We start from the raw sequence: 17,941 nt of genomic DNA on the forward strand, positions 1-17,941 counted from the left end.
GACTTACCGGGGTAAAACCCACCATCCTAAACCATCTGTAGATGTATTTCAATACTGAAAACGGCAGGACCCTATACGCAACATCTTTATAATGATCAACTTTTGTGCAAGTGCAAAAGCCAATGACTGACATTTTCCAGATAGCTTAATGACCAGACTGTCTGTCACATTGCCAGTTGTGCAAGCTCAGAGTTGAACCCTAGGCCTACTATACTTTACGAGAACAAAGAGTTGAAAACAAGTCAGACTATGACACGATTGCTGCAAGCCAGAGTGGAGATTGAATATGTGAACAAGTGCATTATCCGACATTACATCAACCACACCTGTAGCTTGTACTGGCCAATCACATTCAACTGATTGTGTGTTGATATATGGTGAACGTGTTTTAAGCTTTGTTTTCATTATAGCATTTACATATTGAACATTTCGCAGGTAGAGAAGTTGCACTACATCATCTCTTTTGAATGTGACGAAAAATGACCACAAATGTGTCAAAGAACAAGATACAAGTTCACCTTGAAGTTTGACAGGGACATTGCGTCCAGTGCAATGACTTGATACTTTCTTAGTTGGAGTTGAACAGTTATGGTTTTTAAAATTGACTTTGTATTTAGATGGCAGATGGGGATCATCAAGATGGGACAATTTTTCATTTAATCTGATTTAAGCGAAGGACCATGTGGGTTTTAATGGGGTGGATACTGGATGAATGAGTGGTACACTTTCATGGAGAGAACAAAAAGCTACAAAGCATTAAGCCAGTATTTTCATTTTATTTAATTCTTACAAAATAGTTATCTTAATTACATATAAACTATCTGGATAGGATATTTACAACACATATATAAATTAACTATTTCAATAATTCATCAGTTTTTATATAATTTGTACCCCTGGTAATGTCTTGTAAGGCAATTATTTGGCTCTGTCTCGAGACCTCAGATTTCAAACCATAATATTACAACCTACTGAGAGAGACGTGCTAATTTGCTCCATGAAATTAGCAGATTTATACACTACAGATCTGAATGACTACGCTTCGTCAATTTAACTTTGTCGATAAAATATTTGACTGGGAATAACTTTTGCAGGTTTCAACAATTCATCAACAGAATTCTGTGCAGAGACTGAATGAGTGGAAACAAATATTGGCTAGCATTTTTTTTGGGTGGTGTACATATGCTGACAAACGGCTATTTTTTAAGCCTTGCTCTTTTTGAAAGTTAATAGTTTAACTCCCATGATGCCTTGCATATTGATTACTATCGCCCAATCCTATTTGAGCTGGTTTCTTGATTACAACTTGGATTTCTTTGACTGCAGCATTGGTTGTAAATATTTGTAATAAGATTCATGAACCTAGAGAAATGTGGGAATATAGTGAAATTATACTGATTAATTAATGCTGTATATTGTAAAACTCAATTCATGAATAAGCAGAATTTTAATTTAGCCAACAATCTCGTGAGAATATACTTTATTCTAAATTAGACAGATCATTCACAAATTGAACCATATTTTTGAGAGGCTGTCAAGCATGGTGTTTGACAAGCTCAAATAATTTGATATTTTTTAGTTCTTTTTGATAGTGATTAACATATAGGAGTTAGAAATAGTGCAAAATCATAATGAAAAACTTGAAACTTGATGACTGAAACGAAGAGTCACAAATTCCTTGTCTTAATGAATGTTAAAAATAATGTTCACTCCTGGAGATAAATATCATCGCCGACTCGTACAATTAACCGAATTACTGTATTCTCACCTCATTTTTGTTTAGCGGTGACCTCTTAGCCCACTTGTACATATTTTCATACACATTGCCATCATAGCGTCCTAGTATGGAGTGTAGGAATTCATCCCTTATATCAAAGGCATCAACCAGGGACACAGCATTTGGACGAATGGTGGCCAATAGCGATGAAACTTGTTTGGTTACCATGGAAATTTGTTCTCCTGACATGTATCCATCCTAGGTTGATTCAGAACATCACGTTAATTGAGAAAAACATTGAAGGTCAGTGGTTGTCTCGCAGCGCGTGTTCGAATATCATTTAAACAATGTATTTTACATCAATATGAGTCACATATCAAACTTGGTGCGATGACCACCATCCTTTAATGACATTTGGAAGTTGTAGTTAGATGAAAGTTAGGTACCCAACTTTTAAAATAAGATTCCAAATTTACCCCTACCACATTTTGTGTACAACGTGGTGATGTTTACCAGATTAATTTTGTTCTTATTGCATACATTAAACCATCTTAGATCTACACCACTGATATATTCCTTGGGGGTATTGTAAAAGATAATACCCTTCAATATTTTGTCCTCAGTGAAAATTACAGGGGTGAAATATTTTATCCAGCAATTTATACTTCTAAATGTTTTTATTGATTTAAAATTACCGGTACACTCCTAAATGTAACAAACCGCAAGGCGTGCCCATGCAAAATATTTATCACTAATTACATGTTTTTTCAATGGTCAGGGGGATTCTTCTTCACAGAGATGTGTGTATTTAACTATGAGCAGCTTCAATGTGTATTATGATAGCCTTTATTTCCACTTTCCAGCACTACTATTGCACATGAAAGTAACAACTTATTTATTACCTTGGCCCCCAAATTGGACAATGCTTTCAAGAAAACTTCATACATGCATAAGTTATCAATATAAAGATGGCTTACAATCAGTACTGTGATGTTCATAGTTTGAAAAGTGGAATTGTCAATCGCCCTCTTCAATCAGAAGTGCTGACTTGTATACTGAATAATGTTATGATCGCTTTTGTTCTAGTTCTGGTTGGGGTTTAAACAGAAAACTACCTACCGGAGTCGGAGTTGAAAAATCAAAATTTAAATGCTAGAATTAAACCTATTCGTACATGTAAGAAATCCCCAGCCTGGTGGTAAATGTCGTGTAGTGCGTACAGCTGACATAACGATGACAAGACTGTTCTTATCGAATCTGGCATCGTTGTTGTCGTCACTACATTTATAAAGTTCTTTACAATGAAGTAGTTACAGTGGGCCTGAAAAAAAAATAAGATCCCTGTCACATGTTTTTAATCGTACTGTATTTTCTCTATTAGTAACGCATGCAATTATGTAAATTACAGGATTGTTTCTACGGTCGAAATATGTTATAATTTATTGATCCAGTACACAATAAATGCCAGTCTTTCTCTATTAGATATGCACAAAAATGACAAAATTGCACTTATTGCACTTATTGTATACTGAATCATTAAAATTTAATTACAATGTAGTTTGATCATATACACACAGCTGTTATTTATGAAAGCACATTCAATTCTTATAGATCAATTATGATACTTCAACCAGATCTATATTGGATTCAGTCACATACTGGAACATAATCAGGTGCATATACGGTATATCCTGGGGTCTAATGTGTGTGACAAGGTTGAACAAAATCAGAACAATGCCTGGTAGACAAAAATACCAATGGTACATAATATAAAAGTTTCTTCTTCCTGTACTGGCTTTACAGAATTAGTGTACCAGGCAAAATTCTCTCTCCCTGTCACATGTTTTTAATCGTACTGTATTTTCTCTATTAGTAACGCATGCAATTATGTAAATTACAGAATTGTTTCTACGGTCGAAATATGTTATAATTTATTGATCCAGTACACAATAAATGCCAGTCTTTCTATATTAGATATGCACAAAAATGACAAAATTGCACTTATTGTATACTGAATCATTAAAATTTAATTACAATGTAGTTTGATCATATACACACAGCTGTTATTTATGAAAGCACATTCAATTCTTATAGATCAATTATGATACTTCAACCAGATCTATATTGGATTCAGTCACATACTGGAACATAATCAGGTGCATATACGGTATATCCTGGGGTCTAATGTGTGTGACAAGGTTGAACAAAATCAGAACAATGCCTGGTAGACAAAAATACCAATGGTACATAATATAACAGTTTCTTCTTCCTGTACTGGCTTTACAGAATTAGTGTACCAGGCAAAATTCTCTCTTCAAATTTGTTTGTATGTCATTGTAGACATAGTTATGACAGTCTTACTTGTGCTGCTCTTATCAGTGCAATATGTGAGTTATTCCATGCTTGGTGGTGTGCCATGCCAGCTTTCAAATTACTCTGCATCATCTCTGTTGCTACTTTGACTAATCTGTGATGAAAAATGATAAATTTGGTGAACATTTCCCATGCTTTATTGCAAACTGAATTGATTTTACCTGGAGTTCAAATATGTGATTAATAATTATTATCATGCTTGTAAAAATGAAATATGAGACAATAAGATTTTCATGTGTATTCCATGTAATGAACACCCTATGCAACATAATGGAATGATCTTCTCTAGCTGAGATCAGGATCGAGACATCATACTTCGTACAAGGCTAATCTGAACATCTGCAACACGTACACTGTTGTAAGTGGGTGGAGTCAGACAAATATGATCTGACCCAAAAATAATTCTCCCAAAATGGGTACAAGAACTAGCAATTTTGTCTCTATAAATTTTACAAAACACAAGAAGAATTAATTAGGTGATAATTCAGAAACGTTAAGAAGTAACATCATCCAATTATCAACAACCTCCACCTTAATAATATACCATCAAAAAACAAAAGAATCATAAAAACAAAAGAATCGGGACTTCTGAAATTAAAAAAAAACAAAATTCCCTTCTCACTCATCAACAAACACCACAATCTTGATTAAAAAATAACCCTATTGATGAAAAGGGATATATATTAGTGGTGTTAATTACCGTTGGGCACGATGGCAGTAAGCATCATCTAAGAGATTATACTTCAGTACATCAGATTCTTTCTGAACATTCCATTTACTTTGATACTTTGTCATCAAGTACGCTGCTAAAGCAGGCAGTTTGCTACCAGATGCTAACTGGGCTGAGCATTTCATTAGATATCTGTAAAAGAAAAAACTGTATTTGTAAAGCTTATCTAAAGATTTGTGAGTTAAAGTAGCATCCAACTAATTTTACATTTGAAAAGTGAATGATTTAGTATACCCGTTGAAATACAAAAGTATAAATGTGATAAAAACAAAAGTATAAATGTGATAAAAACAAAAGTATAAATGTGATAAATACAAAAGTATAAATGTGATAAAAACAAAAGTATAAATGTGATAAATACAAAAGTATAAATGTGATAAATACAAAAGTATAAATGTGATAAATACAAAAGTATAAATGTGATAAAAACAAAAGTATAAATGTGATGAATACAAAAGTATAAATGTAATAAAAACAAAAGAATCAGGACTTTTGAAATCAAGTAAGTACACAACTGTAGAAATCAAATTACAAGTCCATGTCACAACTACTGTAAACGATTTATTTTTTGCTGCTGGAAATTTTCACGTTTTGATAATTTTATGGCATTGGTGATGACAAAATTTCTTCAGAGAAATATTCATCGAAAAATTTCACAATTTTTACTGACCTTTGCCGGTTTACAGAATTACAAATAATTTTACATAAGTGTAATTCACCATGCTCTGTTGCTGTCAAAGAAAGTCAATTACAGTTGGTTGGTGATTTTTTGAGGAGAGACAATGATGATCTGATTTAAAAATAAACTATCTACACTTGTAAGAGAACCAAAGCATGATCTTAGTCACGATCAAGTCAAAAGTGACAGTAGATGAACATCTGCTGCTACCAGCCTCCAGTTGTGATGGAATCACAGCCATGAAAGTGACAATGAAACATAGTATGCCAACCTTGCAACTTGTAAGTACAGTACAGTATTTTCTCCTTCCCCAGTGTACATCGCTGATGCACCAGCATATAAATCAGAGAGTCCACTGGCTTTTGAATAGCCATGACCACCGCATGCGAGCCTGCATGTCTCAATATCAGACAGTGCTCTGGTACTGGTTACAGCTTTCAGACCAGATGAGAGGGCATGTAACTAAAAGTAAAAAAAAAAGACAGAAAAATGTGGATTTACACTGCCATGAATTTAGCAACCCTGTCATCTGTATGCACCTAATTGTTACCATGAGAAAGCCATGGTAAAATACACCAAGTATTCAGTAACTGGAAAAGACATGTTGCTAATATTCCATCACAGGAAACCAGTAAATCTGATTGTAGAAATAGGTAATCTTTGCCCTGATTCTAAAATGAGCACTGATTGGTCATTTGCCTTCATTACTTATGAAATACAAATGACAGCTCTCAAATATAGACACAGGTGTATTTTGCCAGAGTACGTTAAGAGTGTACCAGAAAATTCAACTGTTAGTGGATAACAATTTTCCAAAATGCAAGTTTACAAAACTTGTAATGTCCATGTTTGACAGCTATTTTAATCAATTCATATACCATACTTGCTCTTTTAGAAGCACATCTCAAATAAAAGAACATGTAAACTAAAAATTGCATTAGTTGTAACTCCACTTTAATATTTTGACCATGCACTCATCTCTGTCATTTACACATCAACATAATGCTTTTTGCTAGAGAAAATTCACCACTGTCCACAAATGCACTTGGTGTATGCATACAATGTTGAACCCTATCAGGTGGGCAGCAATTAATATAACAGTTGAATTAACTCCCAAAGCATTTTTTTCAGATAAACCCTCCACCAAACCACCAACACTCAAAAAAAGAAAAAGCTACGAAACTGCACTGAAACTTCAGTAATAAGGACAGTGGTTACTGGAAATCATATCCACTGATGTCAATTAACTTACATCAGACATAGACTTGATAATACCATGTTGTATTTCTTTTTCAATTTTGTCATTGATATCATTTAAAGTCCTAGCTGTAAATATAAATGCATATGCAGCAGACAACGCTGGCAGTAGCTTATACTGCTGTGATTGATAGTCTAGTATCTGTGGTTCTTCACCTCTAAGAAAAAAAGTGAATACCGCCACCACCCAACATTGAAGACACGTCAGTATATTAAATACTCTGGGTATGCCCAACTCTGAAAATGTGTTTTTTAGTTTTTTCTCAATTTCATATTCAAGCACATTAATTCATAGAACTTGTGAATTATTATGTAAGTACTGGTAAGTAATTAATTTGCATGGAGATGTTGAATTGTTCGAGTTACGGACATCGAGTTACGATACAATTGAGTTATGAAAACATCCAGTTACACAAATGACCACGCCCATAATTTAAAAACCATGCCCAAACTGTAATTGATGTTCAATTAACAGTTAGCAGTTGTTTTGTTTAACGTTCAAATTTAATAACTCAAATTTTAATTAACTGTTAACCGAACTTCAAGTTACAGGAACATATAGCGTTAAACAAAACAACAAATTGTCTAATTATTATGCATAAATTTCACCGAAACACAATCAAAAATTCACAGGAAGGAATTCAACTGTCTTTCAAAAAACATCAGTATCATGTACACAATTGTGACTTTCTTTTTATTTATTTATTTAAAAATTCTTTCTAGCTAATATCTTGCCTTCTTACCCAGGTGTAATTTCTGTTTGTCTTCTTATAGCACTATACCTGATACCAATGGTACATGCCCGTGCCAAGTGATCAGCCGCTTCAGCCACAAAACCCACTCTCACCTTCACCATAGTACCGTAACTGAGTTTACTGTCAGGTGGTTGAACATATGAACCATCAGAAAGCACCTGTATAAAATGTTCAGTATTAGATATGTTTGCTGGCTGGCTCCCGGCGACCTTTGGGATTCAGGCTCTATATAAATTAACTAGTTTGTAATACTTGTATTCATTCAGATCTGTGATGGTTTTAGCATTTCTAACCTTTTTAGTGCAAATTAAGGACAATTGATGGAAATTATATGGATCAAGATAATAAAATTGGGAGAGAGTGAGGAGCAGGATACATATTATACATCTGGTACCGATAACAATAGAATTCACCCATCCATAAAACGACATCCGGACATGCTCGAAAGTGTTATAGACTCGTTTGAATGTCTTCCTTATTTGGAAAATGTAAATGTAATTTCAACTTTTTTAGCTGGAATTTCATACTATTATATCATCTTACTAAATTTTACTATATGAAGAAAAACATGTATAACAAGGTTATTATGAGGTTATCGCAAAGTATGCACTCAGGCAGTATGGGATTGCACGTCTTAGGTCAATATGATAACCGAACTGCCTTTGTGCATACATTACGAGATTTTGTAATAACCTTGTATTACCTACATTTACATAACGTTAGCGCAGAGAGAAGGTAAATCATGATACAAAAATAAATTATTCAGGTTAAACCCTTTATTTATTTACCTGTGCATATTTCATCAGTAAGTTTGTTCTTGGAATTCTCACATGATCAAAACCTAGGAAACCATTGTCTAACCCATTAACTCCAAGCTTAGGACCAATATCACCAATGTTAATACCTGGTAATGGTAGAACATTCCAAATAGATCAATGACCAGCCCTTAAAAACAGTAGAAGCAGTTTTGAATCCTATCAGTTCTATTGTTTTTCATTGTTTATATTGAGCATGAACTTATCAGTTCTATTGTTTTTCATTGTTTATATTAGGCATTGACTTATCAGTTCTATTGTTTTTCATTGTTTATATTAGGCATTGACTTATCAGTTCTATTGTTTTTCATTGTTTATATTGAGCATGGACTCATCAGTTCTATTGTTTTTCATTGTTCACATTAGGCATGGACTTATCAGTTCTATTGTTTTTCATTGTTCGTATTAGGCATGGACTTATCAGTTCTATTGTTTTTCATTGTTCATATTAGGCATGGACTCATTAGTTCTATTGTTTTTCATTGTTCATATTAGGCATGGACTCATCAGTTCTATTGTTTTTCATTGTTCATATTAGGCGTGGACTCATCAGTTCTATTGTTTTTCATTGTTTATATTAGGCATGGACTTATCAGTTCTATTGTTTTTCATTGTTTATATTAGGCATGGACTCATCAGTTCTATTGTTTTTCATTGTTCATATTAGGCATGGACTTATCAGTTCTATTGTTTTTCATTGTTTATATTAGGCATGGACTCATCAGTTCTATTGTTTTTCATTGTTCATATTAGGCATGGACTTATCAGTTCTATTGTTTTTCATTGTTTATATTAGGCATGGACTCATCAGTTCTATTGTTTTTCATTGTTCATATTAGGCATGGACTCATCAGTTCTATTGTTTTTCATTGTTCATATTAGGCATGGACTTATCAGTTCTATTGTTTTTCATTGTTTATATTAGGCATGGACTCATCAGTTCTATTGTTTTTCATTGTTCATATTAGGCATGGACTTATCAGTTCTATTGTTTTTCATTGTTTATATTAGGCATGGACTCATCAGTTCTATTGTTTTTCATTGTTCATATTAGGCATGGACTTATCAGTTCTATTGTTTTTCATTGTTTATATTAGGCATGGACTCATCAGTTCTATTGTTTTTCATTGTTCATATTAGGCATGAAATTATCAGTTCTATTGTTTTTTTATTGTTTATATTGAGCATGAAAATATCAGTTCTATTGTTTTTTATTGTTTTTATTGAGCATGAACTTATCAGTTCTATTGTTTTTTATTGTTTATATTGAGCATGAAATTATCAGTTCTATTGTTTTTTATTGTTTATATTGAGCATGGACTCATTAGTTCTATTGTTTTTTATTGTTTATATTGAGCATGAACTTATCAGTTCTATTGTTTTTTATTGTTTATATTGAGCAGAAATTATCAGTTCTATTGTTTTTTATTGTTTATATTGAGCATGAACTTATCAGTTCTATTGTTTTTTATTATTTCTAAACTCTGTTTAGAAGTATTTGCCTTACCCAAATTTGCACATTATTTTTCATATTTTTGTAGCAAATAGGTAATATGTTCATTTGGTCCAAATAATATTGAAGACACATAAAAAAAAAAATACATAAAAACAGGCAAAATGTTGCACCAAATTTTTGAACAGAAAAATTATGGCACTCAAAAGTTTATCTGTAATATGGGTTATTTTACCTGGTAGTGGAGTATGATCCGTTAAGCTACGTAGTTGTACCATGAAGGGATGCAGACCGTAACATTTACCTCCAATATATAACTGTGCAATCACAATGGCATGAGTTGCTGTATGACCCACTATAAGCAAATTAGCAAAATAAAAAAAATATATATTAACAAGCAGCCTGTCGGCTGAGATAGCTCCGCTGTTAGCAGTGCATATTTCAACTAAGAACTGAAGATATCATTAGAAAATGAACAATATGTATAGTATCAAAACAATTGAACTTGCATTTTTTAACAAGAAGTCAAAAATATCACTTTTTACCAAAAATGACAAAAATATTCATCAAAATTAGAGAATTGAAGATATCATCATGAAATGAACAAATCTAAGAGAGGTCTACCCAAGGTACATATACACCAAGTATCAATGCGTTCAGGTTTGTAGTTTTCAAGAAGAAGTCGAAAAAGTAAAACATTGACGCGGACGCTGACACCGACGGACAATCACTCATATGATAAGCTGCGCTTGAAAAAGTCAACAGCGGAGCTAAAAAGATCAATAAACACTGAATATACTGTAAATCTCTGTATTTTCATTAATAATTTATCGTGGTTTGATCATCCACAGGAAGAAATTTCCACAAAAATTCACATACTGGGTTTAAATTTTGCTGATTTACCATTTCAGGCCTATTCAGTGGGTTTTAAATTCACAGTTCTATGCTAAAATTTACATATTCACTGGGTTGTAATTTAGCGCATTTTTCCGTCAGCGAAATAACTAAAATTAAAACCCAGTGAAAAATTAAGCCTTTTACAGTAGCTAATTAATCTCAGTGAAATTTTCACTGCTACTAAAATTTGCCTCTTACTAAATCATATGTTTACAGTATGCATGATCACTGTAACACAATATATTTTATTGCAGAATTTGATATTGGTTGCAGTATTTTATTATATGTTTCATATATTTTATAAAAAAATAAACATCTGGTCAACTGTGAATTTATACAATTTAAAGTTGAAAGATAAATTTGTAATTCTCTGTGTAAGAGTAAGTGACGATTAAATTAAAATGCTATTTTAATTTTACAATTATAATCCAGTAATACCAATTAATAAGCAACACTGAATAACAGAGAAATAAAACTAATCCAGTCTAATTAATTCAATCTTGCCTCATCAGTGTAATTAGTTTGTGCCGATTGAGACAATCATATTTGTGACAACAAAATAGTCCAAATCTGGGGTTGTATTTTATTCTTGAATTACTCACTGCACCCTGGCCACCATTTGAGAGCAGTGATTGTTGGTGTGTTGAGAAGAAACTCTTGAGTTTGGTGATCATACGTTGCTGTGGTTTCAAGCCCTCTGATGAAAGTACCTGTAAAGAATAAAGTGAATATAGAAAAGAAAACAAGAATTGAAGGAGGTTCAGATCTACCTGAAAATGAATGAATCCATGCCAACAGAATAAATAAAAAACATTTTTGTGAAATGGAAATTGGAAAATATTTCATTTTTGTTTTTGCATTGGTTATTATGATGAAAGATCATTTATTAACATTACAACTACCAGAGTTTGACAGTTCCCAGAGACTTGACAACATAACACTTCCAGACTTTGACAGTTCCCAGTGTCTTGACAACATTACAACTTCCAAAGACAGTTCCCAGGGACCAGACAACATTATCACTTCCAGAGTTTGACAGTTCCCAGGGTCCGGGCAACATTAACACTTCCAGAGTTTGACAGTTCCCAGGGTCTGGGCAACATTATCACTTCCAGAGTTTGACAGTTCCCAGAGTCTGGGCAACATTATCACTTCCAGAGTTTGACAGTTCCCAGGGGCCGGACAACATTAACACTTCCAGAGACAGTTCACAGGGACCGAAAAACATTAACACTTCCAGAGTTTGACAGTTCCCAGGGTCCAGGCAACATTACAACTTCCAGAGTTTGACAGTTCCCAGGGTCTGGACAACATTAACACTTCCAGAGTTTGACAGTTCCCAGGGACCGAAAAACATTAACACTTCCAGAGTTTGACAGTTCCCAGGGTCCAGGCAACATTACAACTTCCAGAGTTTGACAGTTCCCAGAGTCTGGGCAACATTATCACTTCCAGAGTTTGACAGTTCCCAGAGTCTGGGCAACATTATCACTTCCAGAGTTTGACAGTTCCCAGGGGCCGGACAACATTAACACTTCCAGAGACAGTTCACAGGGACCGAAAAACATTAACACTTCCAGAGTTTGACAGTTCCCAGGGTCCAGGCAACATTACAACTTCCAGAGTTTGACAGTTCCCAGGGTCTGGACAACATTAACACTTCCAGAGTTTGACAGTTCCCAGGGTCCAGGCAACATTACAACTTCCAGAGTTTGACAGTTCCCAGGGTCTGGACAACATTAACACTTCCAGAGTTCGACAGTTCCCAGAGTCTGGACAACACTACAACCTCCAGATTCTGATAGTTCTCAGAATTTGGACAAGTCATATGTGAACTCATATTAACACACTCACCATGGCCCAGTTCAGTCTGTGCATATGTTCCAATAATCTGTAACTTCTCGGCTGGTGGCAGCCACTTTTCTTGTTGTTCCTTGTTTCCCTGGCCTTTGATTGTTGGGATGAACATAACTCTTTGTAGAACAAACCCGACACTTTCGCCTTTATGACTTGCAGCACTGTGATATATGATTTAGAAACAGGTCAGTATTTTAGATATTGCCCTCATGCATATTCATTAGTTAATGAACTGGACAGTCAGCCATGCTTGATCAAATAACAGTGTTACATATGTATGTGCTGTGTAATGACTTGACTAGGACAAAGCACAGAACTGGTCAATTTTGGGCTATAATCTGTGCATATTAATTACCTAATTTGCATAATAGTGAATTTTAGGCTTTTCCACCGATATCTCAAGTACTAATCATATTATTGCAATGAATATTGATATATACCCAACAATACCTGACCTTATTAATTTTTGGTTTGAATATATCCATAATAATTATCTAATTTGCATAATAATCACGCTTCAATGAAATTTGTTAGATGCTCCACGGTAATCAATAGATGTAATTAGTTTAATTGAAAACTATGCATATTGATTAACTAAATTTTATTGGCCAATTGCTGATATTTAAAAAAAATTTGTAATTGAACTTGTGGCAGAGGTGCTCTGGAATAAATCATAGATTTATTTTCTGAGAGTATTACTGTGGATCACATGGTTTTCATATTGTGCATCTCAAATAGCAGACAAATATTAGTGGCCAAGCTTCTTGTTTGAAAAGCTAATTTTAAAATTTTGAATTACGAGGGGTACTTTTCAATATGTCTCCAATACTCTCACAGCATACAGGAGTTTTTTCTAAGCTTCTTTAATTTTATTGTGACACTGGTAAAAGTTTGTGCCACCCTAATTTTGGCGACAGTCATGAATGACAGGGGACGGACGATATGAATAAATGTGACAACTCCTTTGATGACTACATAGGCCGTAATATATTATATACGTAAGAGATGTTGGCATGGCGATGACAAAAAACTTGACTGTCTCAACACCCCTCTAAAAATGAGATTGATAACAAATATATACTCACGAAATGTATGTAGTTTTGTCATCATCGTTCTGGAAATTCAACTTTGACAACTTCTGATAAATTTTCACACCTTTCTTCACAACTGAACTCAATAGTTCATTTCTGTTCAGGAAAGAGACATCTTCATGTTGGAAGTCTGGATCCTTCAATGCTAGGTTTTCTGCCATATAAAAGAGAAAATAATATTTATTAATAATATTTATATTTATTTATTTATTCAACTTTAGACAATGCATGTATACATTCCTGGGATGGGGACTATGTTGAACAGGAAAGTATCTATTAACTACCAGTTCCCTCTTTTCATCACAAATTCACAATATAGTTCCATTTATGCACGGTGGTCGTCGTGCAGCACGTGTTTGAATTTCATGTAAATAAACAATGGTTCGTTTTTGAAATTCAGTGTTCCGCACCAAACAATAATACATACTACTACTTAGAAAACTATTTATCTTTTGCATTCAAGGCAGTGAGTTTCACTAATGAAGACATTTTCTTTGGATTTAAATAAATGAACACGAATGAAGTGCATGCCACAATTGAAGATGTGATATTTACTACCACGCAATAGTTGGACTTCAGTGTTCAGTGGCGGCAGCACAGGAGGGCACCCCCCCCCCCATAAAAAAATGTTTCCTCCTCCATTCAAGCCTAAACCCTTGTATGTCAGCAAAATTTGCCTCTCAAAATGCAGGAAATAGCGTTTCAGAGGGTCTAGATTTCAAAATTGAACAGACCCCCCCCCCCAATACATAATTTCGTACCGCCACCTCTGGACTTGTCTATAACAAACTGTGGCCTTGTCAACACCTCAAGACCATGCATGCATGCCTGTAATTTCTGGGGACAAATTGCTGAAGTATACTTGCGAATGATTGCTGTTTTACGACAACAATACCCCTAGGAAATGATGACAGGATGTGTAACCACTATAGTAAGGCTGATGTATAAGAATAAAGCAAACGGGTAAACGTACGGTACTGTGACCGAGCTGCTCCAAAAATTTGTTGTCAACTGGGCGGGGTCGACCGGAGGCGCTCGGAACCTTTTAGGGATAATAAAAAGGAGCTAACAAGGGAAAACCTATTTATTTAGTCGCCGCCACCACACCAAATTTCAGTATTGGTGGCGACTATATCGACAACTGACGAAATATAGGCTCCTTTTTTGGTCCTAGTACCATATGGCATATCCCAACTTATCGAGCACAGGCTACAACACATACCGATATAACGACGTCTTCGTGTTTTTTCACGTCCACCGTCAACAATGTATGTCAATTCATCAGGGTCAAAGGTTGCTTTGTTTCTTTCCCGCTGCAAATCGTAATTCGTCTTTCCGGACGACATTATGTCCACCCCATACAACAGTTCAGCTCGCTGGCTGGGCAAAACGGCTCGGGTCAAAGTTCACTTAAATTACTACTCACGTGACTTCTTTGTGTTTCCAGCAGAGTGTTGTTGTCGTATCACACGATGCCCTCTGACGGTACAGTTGTGTAATAAACATAGTATTACAAATATATTCCAACAGGTTGTATCCGGGGATTGCACGCACAATAGTAGTTGCACGCTAAAAAAGTGTTGAATTAAATGTAATACTTCAGATCGAAAATTATTATTTTCTTCTTTTTTTAGTCAAAATGTTATAACATTATGTTTTAATTTGTTATGACACAACAACACGTCGAGCTTCATAATCCTTTTATATTTATAAATATTTTATGTTTATAAATAACTTAAAAACGTGCTATTTTGGCAGGAATGTGACGTCATAAACGTACATTGATAATTTAGACCTGGTCTCTTTTACTATATTATATATCTATAGTTGGAAGGGTGGGGTGAGACGAACCTCCTAAAGCCTGGACGTGAATGTGAGTGCATAATAACATTAGACTACAAAATGTATGTTATTCGCGTGTGTAATTGTGTACCGTCGGTACAACAAAGCCATACTCAGTACCTCCATCTTCATACATATTTATAAATTTAACACTCCAAACTGCAACTAGAGGTTTCCATTGGCTGATTGAATAAACGTTAGAACGTTTTTCAGATTACCTCGTCGCGCACTATGCTCGTTGATCTTCTGGTTATAAAATTATAAAGATGAAGGGAATGCCTTTGTTGCACCAAGAGTATTTCAATGTTGACGATGAATGAATATTGTCAGAACATGTAAACAATCAGTTTGCAAAATATAATTTTACATAAATCAACTTATGCAAACTGCCAAGAGACTTTTTTTATTTGTACATTTAATTTTGTATAATAAATTTGCAATCTGTATACGTTAAGTTTGGACAATCTAAAAAAAAATAAAGGGGGTGAGTCAAATTGAAGATTGTATGTCATGTTTGTTATATATCATTATTATGAGTTTACATCATCAAAATAACGAAAATGACGTCACCGGATGATATTTTGAGATACGAATTATCATGGAAAATTGTCAAATTAACTTTTTTACACTGGCTCTGTATGGTGAGATTATTTATTCACATCTTTAATGTTTTTCTCGGTGACGTAGTTTTCCGTTATGTACAATGGGAGGTTATCTCCCATAATGCATTGCATATGTGCGGCAGTTCGACAGCTCACACTTTCATCTTCTTTTGACGTTGTATCTGTTTTAAAGACAATCTTGTGATGTGTCTTGTAAACTTATTATTAGGCTTACCCACTTGAGTTTGAGATGTATTGAATTGTGGTTTGATGGAAATATTAAAGTATAAAATACTTATTGTATGCTACTCATAGACAAGTTGGCTGTGGGGTCATTTGACTGATTTTAAGTTTAATTGAGATTTAATGTTGTTCATATTAACATTACATTCTGTGCATCACTAATATGTGGCTGCTGGAGTACATCGTTTCTAATAATGAGGTAGGAGCTCACCGCCACCAGCGACCGAAAGTAGAAGTAAATCAATATTATAACCCTTTGAGCGTTGTTTTTTCACATATTTTATTTTTTGACCTCATCCAAAGAAGGAAAAATTATGAACCCAAAACGCCCTCAATTGTTCACTTTTCTTGGAACATTGTACTAATCGGAAGAACATTTGAACAGAGGTTTGTTATCTTGACTGGCCCATGGCATATGCAAAATGCATGGTTTTTATTTCATTTTTAATATTAAACTAACCAGGTCGCTTGTTCGGAAAATCAAAAATTGTTTGAATTATCTCCGGCACGTCCCGCAAGTGTGATAATGATCGTCATGGCAATGTTCTAGGTGTGAGAGGTACCGGGATCGGTGCCCGGTTACTCCACCATGTGTTGTGAACGAAACGTCGGTGTGAGAGGACTCTGGTGAGCGTGCAGATAACTCTTACGATGGAGATGACACCGGGGTTGTATCCAAAGGAATGCACATTAGTTAATTACAGCTTTATTGACAAACGGTCAGCTGAGGTAACGCCCCGCTATCCACTTCCCTCCTTCTCCTCTTACAAATCTTACAAACTCTATCATAAATCTCTAAGGCGTGGCAGAGTAAACATGGGATCAGCCAATCGCAGCCGTCGTTGGCACGTTCACGTGATTGCAGGGACGTGTCTCACTGTTAAAGCCTTGCAAAGTCGCCACTACCGAATACAATTAGTAAACAATCCATTTATCAAATTCCTGTAATATATGTTTGTATCGACCACCCTAAACATGCAAGTTGTTGATTCTAATAAACAATACTGCAACGGCGTGTGAACCAAATGTACGTACGTGATGTCATTGTATTATCATGGTCGGGGTCTGTAGAAATCGAAGTCTGTTCAGCAAGTCTGATCAACTTACTTGATTAGAGTAACATGTGAGTAGCAATTATATTGTTTATCAGCAGCTCACATGGTCAGACAAATTTGATGGGACAAATCAGGTGTAACAAACAAGCTCAGACTGTACAGTCTTCTATGGCGCCGTCAGAATATCCAGTCATTTTGACATCATGTTTTGCTGTTCACATTGTTGAATTAATTAATATATACTGCAGCTGGCTTCTGTCATACATACATTTTAATGCGCGTGTCACAATGGTTTGAAATTCACATAATATACAGTGTGATTATTTTTAAATGTGTAACTCCACTGACAGGGAATGAAAACATAATTAAACCACGGTAGAACTGGAATAACCGGCGTTAACATCGTTTGTGTTGGTGTAACCGTAGCTTACGTGTTGGAAATGAACGACGTGTACTCTACACCAGAAAAGAACACATTGACAATTGTGGCATCAATGCGCAATCTGGATACATTTGATTGATTTCAAATCAAATTATGACTGTGGGAAATATTATATTAATGGATAAAAAATGAT

The 17,941-nt window shown here is 34.7% G+C and overlaps 1 protein-coding gene across 1 annotated transcript; it reads right to left on the reverse strand.

The window, feature by feature from the left end:
• Positions 1-756: 756 nt before the first annotated feature.
• On the reverse strand, positions 757-15,025 carry LOC100371612 (peroxisomal acyl-coenzyme A oxidase 1-like). The gene is made up of 14 exons (XM_085502294.1): positions 14,847-15,025; positions 13,619-13,778; positions 12,531-12,694; positions 11,279-11,386; positions 10,015-10,134; positions 8,300-8,415; positions 7,500-7,669; positions 6,752-6,914; positions 5,771-5,961; positions 4,791-4,952; positions 4,079-4,184; positions 2,892-3,038; positions 1,769-1,975; positions 757-1,362 (listed from the first exon to the last, which is right to left on the reverse strand). The coding sequence occupies exons 1-14, from the start codon at positions 14,968-14,970 to the stop codon at positions 1,300-1,302; spliced, it is 2,001 nt and encodes a 666-aa protein (XP_085358420.1). The 5' UTR covers positions 14,971-15,025; the 3' UTR covers positions 757-1,299.
• Positions 15,026-17,941: the final 2,916 nt, after the last annotated feature.

The sequence above is a fragment of the Saccoglossus kowalevskii genome, chromosome 8 (assembly GCF_978046115.1).
Source record: "Saccoglossus kowalevskii chromosome 8, keSacKowa6.1, whole genome shotgun sequence".
Taxonomy (NCBI): Eukaryota; Metazoa; Hemichordata; class Enteropneusta; family Harrimaniidae; genus Saccoglossus; species Saccoglossus kowalevskii.